This window comes from Scyliorhinus canicula, chromosome 5 (assembly GCF_902713615.1).
Source record: "Scyliorhinus canicula chromosome 5, sScyCan1.1, whole genome shotgun sequence".
Classification (NCBI taxonomy): Eukaryota; Metazoa; Chordata; class Chondrichthyes; order Carcharhiniformes; family Scyliorhinidae; genus Scyliorhinus; species Scyliorhinus canicula.
In genome coordinates, this window is record NC_052150.1 from 213,164,730 (window position 1) to 213,179,615 (window position 14,886).

At 50.1% G+C, this 14,886-nt stretch overlaps 1 protein-coding gene and 1 long non-coding RNA gene across 5 annotated transcripts in view; one reads left to right on the plus strand and one right to left on the minus strand.

Annotated features, from left to right (window-relative positions):
- Positions 1–14,886, minus strand: part of LOC119966556 (NEDD8 ultimate buster 1-like) — a 91,103-nt gene that overhangs the window by 13,390 nt on the left and 62,827 nt on the right. For all 4 annotated transcript variants that reach the window (XM_038798451.1, XM_038798450.1, XM_038798448.1 and 1 more), the window contains exons 10-12: positions 12,190–12,342; positions 7,832–7,918; positions 145–258 (exon numbers count right to left, since the gene is read on the minus strand). In XM_038798451.1, the coding sequence (XP_038654379.1) occupies positions 145–258; positions 7,832–7,918; positions 12,190–12,342 (354 nt within the window). The remainder of the gene's footprint in view (positions 1–144; positions 259–7,831; positions 7,919–12,189; positions 12,343–14,886) is intronic.
- Positions 1–14,886, plus strand: part of LOC119966557 — a 99,383-nt gene that overhangs the window by 9,103 nt on the left and 75,394 nt on the right. The gene's annotated exons all lie outside the window — the stretch shown is intronic.

Consider the following 14,886-nt stretch of genomic DNA (forward strand, 5'->3'; position numbering starts at 1 on the left):
ATTAAAAAAAAAATAATGCTCCAGTGAAGCACCTTGGGACATTTTCGGGAATTTATGTAAATGAAAGGTGCTATCGGTGTAAACAGAGGGTTGAAGTTCCTCTCGTCTGCCCTGCGATATCTGCTCTTGCGTTTTCATTTTCACCTGGATTCCTTGCTCAGCGACCCTGTCCACATCCGACACAACTTGTGCTGTATTGTCCGTTCTGCTGAGTTGTTCCCTTCTTTCATCCGCCTCTCTCCTTTGCTGCTGGGCTCTCTGTGTGAAATCAGGAAGTAAAAATTGGTCAGTTTGTTTGATTTTACCCGGGAACGATAACTGACATAAGCAGCGCAATAGATTTATCCCAAAAAACCCAATCAGTGTGAAGGAAAATTTGCACCAGTTTTCAGGTTTGTGCACCCAACCAGGTGAACAATAGTCATGAAGAAGAGGAAGCTGCTGGAGAAGGTACTGAGGGATAGGATCTATTCCCATTTGGAAGAAAATGGACTTATCAGTGATAGGCAACATGGTTTTGTGCAAGGAGGTCTTACCAACTTAATAGAATTCTTTGAGGAAGTGACAAAGTTGATTGATGAGGGAAGGGCTGTAGATGTCATATACATGGACTTCAGTAAAGCATTTGATAATGTTCCCCATGGTAGGCTGATGGAGAAAGTGAAGTCTCATGGGGTCCAGGGTGTACTAGCTAGATGGATAAAGAACTGGCTGGGCAACAGGAGACAGAGAGTAGTAGTGGAAGGGAGTTTCTCAAAATGGAGAACTGTGACCAATGGTGTTCCACAGGGATCCGTGCTGGGACCACTGTTGTTTTTTTTTGAAAATAATTTTTATTGGAATTTTTTACAGAAAATATAAAAATATAACAAGTATAGCAAAAAGCAGTAATATGCAACTAACAGCCCCATAACACCCACAATTCCCCCCATACCGTGACATCACATGTATCACACTCCCCCCACCCCCCCCCCCAAACAAGAGAACTTAACCATAAATTAAAATTAGATAAATCAAATTTAAATAAAATAAGCCAACATAATCAACGTTCCCCCCCCCCCCCCCCCCCCCCCCCATCCCCCCCGGGTTGCTGCTGCTACTGTCCCAGTACCCTATCGTTGAGCCAGAAAGTCGTGGAAAGGTTGCCACCGTTTAAAGAACCCTTGCACCGATCCTCTCAGGGCGAATTTAACCTTCTCAAGCTTATCAGAGGGCAACCCGCCCCCCTCCCCTGCCGACTAGCCATAGCTTGGCAGATGTTCGCCCCAGGCCAGCACACCCCTCTCGACACGTTCCCCATGGCGATAGCGCCTCTCCTCTTCCCCCCCGGCCCCCATCGGCTCCTTCCTAGTCGTTCCAGCAGCAACCCGGTATCCCTCCCCACCCCCCTCCCGCCCCCAGGCTAGGACCCCTCCTAGCCGCGACGCACCCTCCATGGTACTTCCGTGAGTCAGCTGACTTCTGCTGACCCCGGCAGCTCCCGCCAAAACCTATCCCCTCCCGGTTTGGGGTCATCCCCCTCTTGCCACACCTCCTTGGCATTGCTGCAGCGTGGGAAAAAAGAACCGTAGAGGCCCCGCCCCCATCACAAGCTCCACCCCCCGCCCCGCAGCACGGGAGACCAGAGGAAAGCCCGCGCTTTCACACTGCCACACCCCACCCTTCTGATGCAGCTCCTCAAAATCCAGTTTCCCCTCAATCCCCAGCCCCGTACAGAAGAGAACATATAGAACACAAACCCCCAACACTCCCCACCTACCCCACAACCATACCCAACAGACAAACCCACCCGTAAACAGAGCAAAAAGAAAACCAGCATACATAACACACATGTCGAAGTTGAAAAAGTTGAAACAGTTGGAACAAAACAGCCACAGCGGAAACAACGCCGGCCAAAGTATGTTCCCAGGCCCTAGTTCAAGTCCAGCTTCTCCGCCTGTACAAAGGCCCACGCCTCCTCCGGGAACTCGAAGTAATGTTGCCGGTCCTTGTATGTCACCCACAGGCGCGCAGGCTGCAGCATTCCAAACCTGACCTGCTTAGCATGAAGCACCGCCTTCGTCCGGTTGAACCCGGCCCGCCGCTTAGCCACTTCCGCACTCCAGTCCTGGTAGATCCTCACTACCGAATTCTCCCATTTACTGCTCCTCTCTTTCTTGGCCCAGCGCAGCACACACTCCCGGTCACTGAATCGATGGAACCACACCAGCGCCGCCCTCGGGGGCTCACCTGCCTTGGGCCTCCTGGCCATCACTCTGTGTGCTCCCTCGAGCTCCAGGGGCAAATGGAAGGACCCCGCTCCCATCAACGAGCTCAACATCGTGGTCACATACGCCGGGAGATCCGACCCCTCCAGCCCCTCTACCAGGCCCAGGATCCTCAGATTCTTTCGCCTCGTGCGAACGTCCAGCTCCTCCAAGCGGTCCTGCCACTTTTTATGAAGTGCCTCGTGCAACTCCACTTTCCCAACGAGGACCACGGCCTCCTCCTCCCTTTCAACGGCCTACTGCTGCAACTCCCGAATAGACTCCTCCTGTGCCGCCTGGGTCCCAAGCAGCTTGGTCGTAGTTGCATTCATGGAGTCCAGCAGCTCCGCCTTCAGCTCAGCAAAACAACGTAGGAGCGAGGCCTGTTGCTCCTGCGCCCACTTCCACCAGTCCTCGGGTGTTGCGCCTGCCGCCATTTTGTTTTTCTTCCCCCGTTTTTTTTGGGGCGTTTCTGCAGCCTTTTTCACCATATAGTGTGGGGCAAGTTCTTCCAGGCACCTTCCCCCACTGGGATACGTAGCAACAGCACTGTTTGGGGCCCTCAAAACGGCCCAAAAGTCCTTAAATAGCGGGAGCGCCGGCCGCCATTTTGTTTTTTTTCTCCCGTTTTTTTGGGGGCGTTACTGCAGCCTTTTTCACCAGATAATGTGGGGCAAGTTCTTCCAGGCACCTTCCCCCACCAGGATGCGTAGAAACAGCGCCGTTTGGGGCCCTCAAAATGGCCCAAAAGTCCCTAAATAGCAGGAGTGCCGGCCGCCATTTTGTTTTTCTTCCCCCGTTTTTTTGGGGGAGTTACTGCAGCCTTTTTCTTTTTCCCACTCCAGGTGAGCACCATATAGTGTGGGGCAAGTTCTTCCAGGCACCTTCCCCCACCGGGATGCGTAGAAACAGCTCCGTTTGGGGCCCTCGAAACGGCCCAAAAGTCCCTAAATAGCGGGAGCTGCCGAACGTGCGGCTTAGCTCCGCATAGCCGCAACCGGAAGCCGGGACCACTGTTGTTTGTGATATACATAAATGATCTGGAGGAAGGTATAGGTGGTCTGATTAGCAAGTTTGCAGATGACACTCAGATTGGTGGAGTAGCAGATAGTGAAGGCGACTGTCAGAGACTACAGCAGAATATAGATAGATTGGAGAGTTGGGCGGAGAAATGGCAGATGGAGTTCAATCCAGGCAAATGCGAGGTGATGCATTTTGGAAGATCCAATTCAAGAGCGAACTATACGGTAAATGAAAAAGCCCTGGGGAAAATTGATGTACAGAGAGATCTGGATGTTCATGTCGATTGTACCCTGAAGGTTGCCAGGTCGATAGAGTGGTCAAAGAAAGCATAAGGCATGCTTTCCTTCATTGGGAGGGGTATTGAGTACAAGAGTTGGCAGGTCGTGTTACAGTTGTATCAGACTTTGGTTAGGCCACATTTGGAATATTGCATACAGTTCTGGTCGCCACATTACCAAAAGGATGTGGATGCTTTGGAAAAGGTGCAGAGGAGGTTCACCAGGATGTTGCCTGGTATGGAGGGCGCTAGTTATGAAGAGAGGTTGAGTAGATTAGGATCATTTTCATTAGAAAGTCGGAGGTTGAGGGGGGACCTCATTGAGGTCTACAAAATCATGAGAGGTATAGACAGGGTGGATAGCAAGAAGCTTTATCCCAGAGTGGGGGACTCAATTACTAGGGGTCACGAGTTCAAGGTGAGAGGGGAAAGGTTTTAGGGAGATATACGTGGAAAGTTCTTTACGCAGAGGGTGGTGGGTGCCTGGAACGCATTGCCGGCGGAGGTGGTAGAGGCGGGCTCGATAGCGTCATTTAAGATGTATCTAGACAGATACATGAATGGGCAGGGATCCTTAGAAAATAGGTAACAGTTTTAGATAGAGGATCTGGATCGGCGCAGGCTTGGAGGACTGAAGGGCCTGTTCCTGTGCTGTAATTTTTCTTTGTTCTTTGTACTCGTCCATGGGATGTGGGGCTCGCTGGCTGGGCCAGCATTTATGGCCCATCCCGAATGGCATTTAAGAGTCCAGCACATTGCTGTGGGTCTGGAGTCACATGTAGACCAGACCAGGTAAGGATGGCAGATTTCCTTCCCTGAAGGACATTAGTGAACCAGATGGGTTTTTACAACAATCGACAATGGTTTCATGGTCATCATTAGACTTTTAATTCCAGATTTTTATTGAATTCAAATTTCACCATCTGCCAATTAATGATCTACCATTCATCACAGCATTACCCTGGGTCTCTTGATTACTAGCCCAGCAACAATATCACTCCGCCACTACCTCCCCCTATTGGTGGGAGGTCTGCTTTGAGCCCAGCTTCACCTCCTTTGGGGAAAGCCCAAGATATTAAGATAAAAGAAAATACATAATAGGGCAACACAAGATATACAATGTAACTACATAAGCACCAGCATCGGATGAAGCATACAGGGATGTAGTGTTAATGAGTCCATAACAGGGTTGTTTAGGTCTGATAACAGTGGGGAAGAAGCTGTTTCTGAGTCTGTTTGTGCGTGTTCTCAGGCTTCTGTATCTCCTGCCTGATGGAAGAAGTTGGAAGAGGAGTGGGAGGAATCTTTGATTATGCTGCCCACTTTCCCCAGGCAGCGGGAGGTGTAGGTGGAGTCAATAGGTAGGAGGCAGGTTTGTGTGATGGACTGGGCTGTGTTCACGGCTCTCTGAAGTTTCTTGCGGTCCTGGGCCGAGAAGTTGCCATACCAGGCTGTGATGCAGCCAGATAAGATGCTTTCTATGGTGCATCTGTAAAAGTTGTGGACATGCCGAATTTCCTTAGTTTCCTGAGGAAGTATAGGTGCCGTTGTGCTTTCTTGGTGGTAGTGTCGACATGGGAGGACCAGGACAGATTTTTGGAGATGTGCATCCCTAGGAATTTGAAACTGCCAGCCATCTCCACCTCGGCCCTGTTGATGCCAACAGAGGTGTGTACAGTGAACAGCTCTTTAGTTTTGCTGGCATTGAGGGAGAGATTGTTGTCGCTGCACCAGTCCACTAGATTCTCTATCTCCCTCCTGTATTCTGACTTGTCGTTATTCGAGATCTGGCCCACTATGGTCGTATCATCAGTGTGGCGCTAGCAATTGTACACAAAGACTCGAGTGATGTACAAGAGGAGCTTTATTACAGTGAGATGCTCTTCCTCCGGCAGCAGCTGTAGAATGGCATCTCAGTGAAACTTACAAATATTTATACAGCTCCCTGTGGGCGGAGCTAGCCAGCAGGGCCTTAACGGAGAAACCTGTAATACAGGTACGGCCATACATCCCCCTACTGCAAGCACACATATATACAGTGGTTGGATCACCACAATCAGCAAACTTGTAGATGGAGCTGTAACCAAATGTTGCCACGCAGTCATGTGTGTACAGGGAGTAGAGTAGGGGGCTAAGTATGCAGCCTTGCGGGGCCCCAGTATTGAGGGCTATTGTGGAGGAGGTGTTGTTGTTTATTTTTACTGATTGTGGTCTGTGGGTTAGAAAGTCGAGGCTCCAGTTGCAGAGTGAGGAGCCAAATTCTAGATTTTGGAGCTTTGATATGAGCTTGGTTGGGATTATGGTGTTGAAGGCGGAGCTGTAGTCAATAAATAGGGAGCCTGATGTAGGAGTCCTTGTCGATATGCTCTAGGGATGAGTGTAGGGCCAGGAAAATGGTGTCTGCTGTGGACTGGTTGCGGCAGTATGCGAATTACAGTGGGTCAAGGCGTTCTGGGAGTAGATGCTGGCAATGCATCCCCAGAGACCCATGATCAACAAGGGACCAAGGATACTGGTGAGTCAGGGCAGGGTGGGGGCCACAGGGAGGTGGTCTCTGATTAGTTAAGATCAGGAGGTTGGAAAAAGGGAAGGGGCTGGTTCTCATTGGGCTCCCCTTCCAAATGCCTGACCTTGAGGGTGACCCAGGAAGCCTGCAAACAAACATGACTTTCCACAGAGCAACTCTCCCGCCCATCACTGATTGAATACCAGCAGCAGGCGGCTATTCGCCCGTACTCCAGCACGGCCCTTCCCACTCTCTCATTCCATACCACCTCACCTATTCCACCACCCTTGTAACTTCCTCCATCCTCCTCTAGGCCTCTCCACCTACCCCACCTCTTCATTCTTACCTCCTCATCAAACTTATCCTCCCTCCCTGACCATCATCGCTTAACAGTCTCCTTTGGAGGTCCCCAGCATCACAGATGTCAGTCTTCAGCGAATTCGATTCACTCCACATAATATCAAGAAACGGCCTAAGGAACTGGATACTGCAAAGGCTATGGGCCCTGACAACATCCCGGGAATAGTACTGAAGACTTGTGCTCCAGAACTGGCCGCATCCCTAGCCAAGCTGTTCCAGTACAGCTGCAACACTGGCATCTACCCAGCAATGTGGAAAATTGGCCAGGTGTGTCCTATACACAAAAAGCAGGATAAATCCAACCCAGCCAATCACCACCCTACCAGTCTACTCTCCTGACCTCATTACAGCCTTGGTTCAAACCTGGACAAAAGAGATGAACTCCAGAGGTGAGGTGAGAGTGACTGTCCTCGTGATCGAGGCAGCATTTGGTCGACTATGGCATCAAGGAGCTCTAGTAAAAACTGAAGTCAATGGAAATCAGAGGGCAAGCTCTCTGTTGGCTGGAGTCATACCTGGCACAAAGGAAGATGGTTGTGGTTGTTGGAGGTTAGTCATCTCTGTCCTGGGACATCACTGCAGGGGTTCCTCAGGGTAGTGTCCTAGGCCCAACCACCTTCAGCTGCTTCATCGGTGACCTTCCTTCCATCATAAGGTCAGAAGTGGGGATGTTCACTGATGACTGCACAATATTCAGCACCATTCGTGACTCCTCAGAAAACAAAGCAGTCCATGTCCAAATGCAGCAAGTCCTGGACAATATCCAGGCCTGGGCTGACAAGTGGCAAGTTAGATTTGCGCCACTTAAGTACCAGGCAATGACCATCTCCAATAAGAGAGAATCAAACAACCGCCCTTGACAATTAATGGCATTATTATTACAGGGCACAAGTCAGGAATGTGATGGAATACTCTCCACTTGCCTGGATGAGCGCAGCTCCAACAACACTCAAGAAGTTCGGCACCATCCAGGACAAAGCAGCCCACTTGATTGCTACCGCTTCTGCAAACATTAATTCACTCCACCACCAACGAACAGTGGCAGCCGTGTGGACCATCTATAAGATGCACTGCAGGAACTCACCAAGTTTCCTTAGATGGCACCTTCCAAACCCACGACCGTTACAATCTAGAAAGACAAGATCAGCAGATACCTGGGAACCCCACCACCTGGAGGTTCCCCTCCAAGTCACTCACCACCCTGACTTGGGAATATATCGCCGTTCCTTCACTGTCGCTGGGTCAAAATCCTAGAACTCTCTCCCTAACAGCACTGTGGGCGTACCTACACCACATGGACTGCAGCGGGTTGAAGAAGGCAACTCACCACCGCCTTCTCAAGGGCAATTAGGGATTGGCAACAAATGCTGGCCAAGCCAGCGACACCCAGATTCCGTAAAACATTATTTTAAAAATTACCTGCTGCAGCTGTCCACCTGCAGCTTGAGCCCTGCTTCTGAGTCGGTCCCTTCTTTCATCCGCTTCTCTCCTTTGCTGCTGGGCTCTCTGTGTGAAATCAGGAAGTACAAATTGGTCAGTTTGTTTGATTTTACCGAGGAGGATAACTGACATGAGCAGTGACCTTCCAGCTCATAGAATCACACATTCATTCATTCACAACTCAGTCTGTGTGGAGGAAAATTTGAAACAGGTTCCAGGTTTAGGGACCAAACCAGGCGAAAGTTCTCAATGGACACACACAACAGGTGTCTCGCTTGTTGGCTGTAGGAGCTGCTCACAGCCCTGCGTCACTTCCAATAGGGATGGTCCACGCTATTCAGTGCCAGGCAGAAACCTGGGCCGGGATTTTCCCCTACCCGGCGGGGCGGGGGGTCCCGGCGTAGCGGTGTGGCACCAACCACTCCAGTGTCAGGCCTCCCCAAAGGAGCGGAATTCTCCGCACCTTTAGGGGCTAGGCCCGCGCCGGAGTGGTTGGCGCCACGCCGACTGGTGCCAAAACCGGCGCCAACGGCCTTTGGTGCCTGCTGCCCGGCGTACGGGCTGGCTGAAAGGCCTTCACCGGTTCGCGCATGCGCCGGTGTGTCAGCAGCCGCTGACGTCACCACTGGTGCATGCGCGGTAGCGGGGTCTCTTCCGCCTCCGCCATGGTGGAGGCCGTGGCGGCGGCGGAAGAAAAAGAGTGCCCCACGGCACTGGCCTGCCCGCCGATCGGTGGGCCCCGATCGCGGGCCAGGCCACCCCGCCGCTGACAGGCCTCTCCCGCCGGCGGAATTGGCAGAGCAAGCGGGCCCCCGGGGTCCTGGGGGGGACGCGGGCCGATCGGAACCCGGGGGCCCGCTTGCGCTGCCAATCCCGCCGGCGGGAGAGGCCTGTCAGCGGCGGGACTTCGGCCCATTGCTGGCCGGAGAATCGCCGCGGGGGCCCGCCGATCTGCGCGGCGTGATTCTTGCTCCCGCCGATTCCCGGTTGGCAGAGAATTCCAGCCACGGTGGGGGCGGGATTTACGCCGGCCCTGGGCGATTCCCCGACCCTGCGGGGGTCGGAGAATTTCACCCCTTAAGTGGCCAGTGGCAGGTCTTTCTTGGGATCAAGTATCCCGAGGGAGGTAATTCCACCCCCCCACACCCCGAGAGATGCTATCCCCCAATGGTGGGGGACTCAGGAACTAGGGGTCATAGTTTGAGGATAAGGGGTAAACCTTTCCAGACTGTGGTGAGGAGAAATTTCTTCACCCAGAGAGTTGGGAATCAGTGGAGACCTCGACTACAGAAAGTTGTTGAGGCCAAAACATTGTATAATTTCAAGAAGGAAGTAGGTATAGCTCTTGGGGAGAAAGCGATCAAGGGATATGAGGGAAAAGTGGAATCAGGGTATTCCATTTGATGATCAGCAATGATCATAATGACTGGTGGAGCAGATTCGCAGGGCTGAATGGCCTTCTACTGCTTCTAATTTCTATGTTTGTTTCTATGTATGCAGTCAATCAAAAACCAGCAGCTCACCATTGCCCTCAGCACCATTGTGGGAACGGTGGTAGATGCTGGCAATGCATCCCCAGAGATCTAGGATCAATATGGGACCAAGGCCACAGATGAGTCAGGGCAGGATGGGGGCAATAGGGAGGTGGTCCCTGGTTAGTGGAGGTCAGGAGGTTGGACGAAAGAGCAGGGGTTGGCTCTCATTGACCGCCCCCCCCTCACCCTCGCCTCTCCCCTTCCCAATGCCAAGTTCCTCGATCAGGCACTAAAGTGATTGTCACATTCAGGCAAAACAAGTCAATTAATGACTTGCCATTGAGACCAGACCCTAACTCCTTCTCCACTTGATAAATACAGACCAGAAAATCCTCCAGTGATGCCACACGCTTATATGGTCTCAATTTTGTCTTAGTGTGTATTTGTGGCAGTGGCGTGCAGAGGGGGGGGGGGGTGACGGTGCGTTGGCCCCGGGCATCCATTGGATGGGGGCATCAATCAGAGGCTATTGCTTTCCCCAATGTCACCCAGATGCCTAAATTTTTCCACCTGAATTTAACAAATTGTTTTGCTAAGGGGGGGGGGGGGGGGGGGGCGTCACAATCAAATCCAGTGACTACCGACATGTACCTTGTGTCAGGGTGAGGTGACTGCGCTCCCAGACTCCCCCGCGGTGGGGAAACCGCTCTATCTGCCGCGCGGGCGGGCGGCCCGGGACTGCGCATGTCCAAGGGAGGGGGAGCTCCTCACATGCAGGGAAAGGCCCCGCCCCCTGATCTGCGTGCTGAGATGTTGACCAATGAAAAAAGATTGAGGACCGGAGGGACTGTGGTTCTCCAGCCAATCAGAGCTCCTCACATGCAGGGAAAGGCCCCGCCCCCTGATCTGCGTGCTGAGATGTTGACCAATTAAAAAAGATTGAGGACCGGAGGGACTGTGGTTCTCCAGCCAATCAGAGCGCGGGCTTTATGTGAGTGATAATTGAGCTTTCACACCGACGGAATCTTCCTCCTGTCTCCAACAACTGTGAGTAAAACACTTTCTTTTCTCCCCCTTTCCATTTCTTTTTTCATTCTGACCATCAATTGGTCACTTGCAGCAACTGAAGGGAAAGGAAGTGAATCCAGGGAGGGTTCAGACTCTGGAAAGCTTGGCCCAGGTCTCTCTCTTAAAAATATTGACATCCTTTGCTCCCTCAGTTTGACACATGAAATGAAATGAAAATCGCTTATTGTCAGGGGCTGTTAAGCACAGGGCTACATTGCTGGCTTTGAAAGCAGACCAAGGCAAGCCAGCAGCACGATTCGATTCCTGTAACAGCCTCCCCAAACAGGCGCTGGAATGTGGCGAATGCGGAATGTGACAATAAGCGATTTTCATTTCATAAGTAGGCTTCAAATGAAGTTACTGTGAAAAGCCCCTAGTATTGACCAGGACACGGGGGTAACTCCCCTGCTCTTCTTCAAAATAGTGGCTGTGGGATCTTCAACATCCACCTAATAGGGACAGACAGAGCCTCAGTTTAACAACTTATTTGAAAGAAGGCTGTTCTGACAGTGCAGCACTCCCTCGGTTCTGAGTGTGATTAGGGATTCAGTCATTCACCCCAACTGCTGACACACCAGCGAGTTCACTCTGGGGAGAGGCTGTTCACCTGCTCTGTGTGTGGGAAGAGATTCTCTCAATTAACCAACCTGCTGACACACCAGAGAGTTCACTCCGGGAAGAGGCCGTTCACCTGCAGTGTGTGTGGGAGGGGATTCACTCAGCCATCCATCCTGCTGAGACATCAGTGAGTTCATACAGGTGAGAAGCCATTGACCTGCCCTCTGTGTGGTAAGGGATTCAGTCATTCACCCCAACTGCTGAGACACCAGCGAGTTCACACTGGGGAGAGACCATTCACTGCTCTCTGCACACAGCGGTTTAGAACATCATCTACATTTAAATGAAAATCACTTATTGTCACAAGTAGGCTTCACTGAAGTTACTGTGAAAAGCCCCTAGTCGCCACATTCCGGCGCCTGTTCAGGAGGCTGGTACGGGAAGTTATATTCAACATGTTTTCCTTTCTCATAATATTTCTCAGTATATTAGGCCTTATACTTGAGTCTTTGGGGCATACAATCAAGATTTGCCCCGGGCATCACCAGACCTCTGCACGCCACTGATTTCTGGAGATAGAAAAGGCTGCGAGAGATGATGAGAAGGTGGTTGGTGAGGCTGGCCTAGTGGCTAGCACTGTGAAATGGACTGTCAATCACTGCAGGAAAACAAACTGGTCAGTACATTGGATAAAAGCAAATTACTACAGATGCTGGAATCTGAAACCAAAGAGAAAATGCTGGAAAATCTCAGCAGGTCTGGCAGCATCTGTAGGGAGAGAAAAGAGCTGACGCTTTGGGTCCCTTTGTCAAAGCTCAAACGTGATGCGGCCATCAGATCGCGCCCATTATCTTCACTGGAAGAGTGAAGAGTGAGGTGAGGAGAACTTGCTTGTTTCTAAACAGAAATAAGAGAAAGCTCTAGCAGAAGCATTGAAGGAGTTAGAGTGCTTCATTGCTGTAAAAGAAGTGGCTAAATTGGGAAAAGGGAGCTGTGAAAGGATATTAAAAAAACGCAGAGGCTAAACAGGACGCTCTTTCACCTGGTAATATTGGGAGTGTTAACTGGGTGGTAAGTCCCATTTTGAAACTGTTACCTTAGCAACAGGCGGAGGTTAGTGAAGATTGACCCTTATGATATCAAAAAGGATCGACTTCTTCAGCCAGCTTTCAAAGGTGTTTCTGACTTCATGCAAAACAGGTATTTGTCAGATTGGCCTGTGCTGATACGACTCACCTCTCTCTTCTTTTCAATATATAACTTTGCCTTCTCAATGTCACCTACAGTAGCTCGCAAGCTAATTCGTGCTTCCCGAGTAGTGAATCCTTCATTCGCAAGGCGAACCACATCAAAATCATCCAATCTCAACGCATCCAATCGTGTTTCTGCCTAAATAAAGATGGATAAGGAACAAACAACTGCTTCAACCAATTCACCTATACGAACCACAGAAAATGACCATAACCCAGAGCCAGGCTCTGGGTTTAGACAGAGACATTGGAAATAGGAGCAGGAGGCATTTTGAGCCTGCTCCGCCATTCATTTTGATGGATTAATAGAGTCATAGAATCATACAACACAGAAAAAGCCCTTCGGCCCATCGTGCCTACATTGGTCAAAAACAAACACCTAACTATGCTAATCCGATTGTCCAGCACTTGGCCCATAGCCTTGTATGCCTTGAGATCGCAAGTGCACACCTAAATACTTCTGAAATGTTTTGAGGGTCTCTGCCTCCTCCACCCTTTCAGGCAGTGAGTTCCAGACTTCCACCACCCTCTGGCTGAAAATGTTTTTCCTCACATCCTCTAAACCTTCTGCACCTTACCTTAAGTCTATGCCCCCTGGTCATTGACCCCTCCACCAAGGGGAAATGCTTGTTCTTATCTATTCTACATAAGCCCCTCATAATTTTATACATCTCATTGATCATGGCTGATCACCCAACTCAATAGCCCAATCCCGTTTTCCCCCATATCCTTTGATTCCCCTTGGTCCTAAGTGCTATATCTGCTTCTTGAAAACATACAAAACTGAGCAATTGAATACATACTTTGATTCTGTCTTCACAAAAGTGGACACAAATCAGATTCCAGAAATGTTGGAGAATGAAAGGTTTAGTGAGAGGGAAGAACTGAGGGAAATCAACATTAGTAGAGAAATGGTGCTGGGAAAATTGATGGGATTGAAGGCGGATAAATCCCCAGGGCCTGAGAATCTGCATCCCAGAGTGCTTAAGGAGGTGGCTCTGGAAATAGTGGATGCATTGGTGGTCATCTTCCGGGATTCTATGGACTCTGGAACTGTCCCTGCAGATTGGAGGGTAGCTCACGTCACTCCAATATTCAAAATGGAGGTAGAGAGAAAGCAGGGAATTATAGACCAGTCAGCCTAACATCGATAGTGGGGAAAATGCTTGAATCCATTATCAAGGACTTTATAGCGGAACATTTAGAAAGCAGTGGCAGGATCAGTCAGAGTCAGCATGGATTTATGAAGGGAAAATCATGCTTGACAAATCTGTTGGAATTCTTTGAAGAGGTAACCAATACAGTCGGCAAGGGGGAGCCAGTCGATGTGGTATATTTGGACTTTCAGAAGGCATTTGACAAAGTCCCGCATGAGAGATTATTGTGCAAAATTAAAGTCCATGGGTTTGGGGAAAGTGTATTGAAGTGGATAGAAAACTGGTTGGCAGAGAGGAAACAAAGAGTAGGGATTAATGGGTCCTTTTCAAATTGGCAGGCAGTAACCAGTGGGGTACCACAGAGATCGGTGCTGGGACCCCAGCTATTCACGGTATATATTAATGATTTGGATGAGGGAACAAAATATAACATCTCAAAGTTTGCAGATGATAGCAAATTAGGGAGAGGGTAAATTGTGACTTGGATGCAGGGATCCTACAGCAAGATCTGGACAATGGCAGATGCTGCATAATTTGGATAAGTGTGAGGTTATTCATTTTGGAAGCAAAAACAGGAATGCAGATTACAACCTGAATAGTTGTAAATTGGGAGAGTGGAGTGTGCAGCGGGACCTGGGTGTCCTTGTGCACCAGTCGCTGAAGGTAAGCATGCAGGTGCAGCAGGTGGTAAAGAAGGCTAATGGCATGTTGGCCTTCATTGCGAGAGGTTTCGAGTACAGAAGCAGGGATGTGTTGCTGCAATTGTACAGGGCCTTGGTGAGGCCACACCTGGAATACTGTGTGCAGTTTTAGCCTCCTTCTCTGAGGAAGGATGTTCTTGCTCTTGAGGGAGTGCAGCGATGATTTACCAGACTGATTCCAGGGATGGCGGGACTATCGTATGAGGAGAGATTGACTAGGTTGGGATTGTTCTCGCTGGAGTTCAGAAAGTTGAGGGGGGATCTCATAGAGACTTATAAAATTCTAACAGGACTAGACAGGGTAGATGCAGGGAAGATGTTACAAATGATGGGTGTGTCCAGAACCAGGGGTCACAGCCTGAGGATTCAGGGTAAACCATTTCGGACAGAGATAAGGAGACATTTCTTCACACAAAGAGTGGTGAGCCCATGGAATTCACTACCACAGGAAATAGCTGATGCCAAAACTTTGAATATATTCAAGAGGCGGCTGGATATAGCACTTGGGGAGAATGGGATTAAAGGCTATGGGGAGAAAGCAGGATTAGGCTATTGAATTGGATGATCAGTCATGATCGTGATGAATGGCGGAGCAGGCTCGAAGGGCCAAAAGGCCTCCTCCTGCTCCTATCTTCTCCATATCTATGTATCTATGTAATGTTTTGGCCACAACTACTTCTTGTGGTAACGAATTCCACAGGCCGACCACTCTCTGGGTGACGGGATTTCTCCACATATCTGTCCTAAATGGTCTACCTCGTATCCTCAGACTGTCCCTTGATTCTGGACACACCCACCATCGGGAACATCCTTCCTGGATCTACT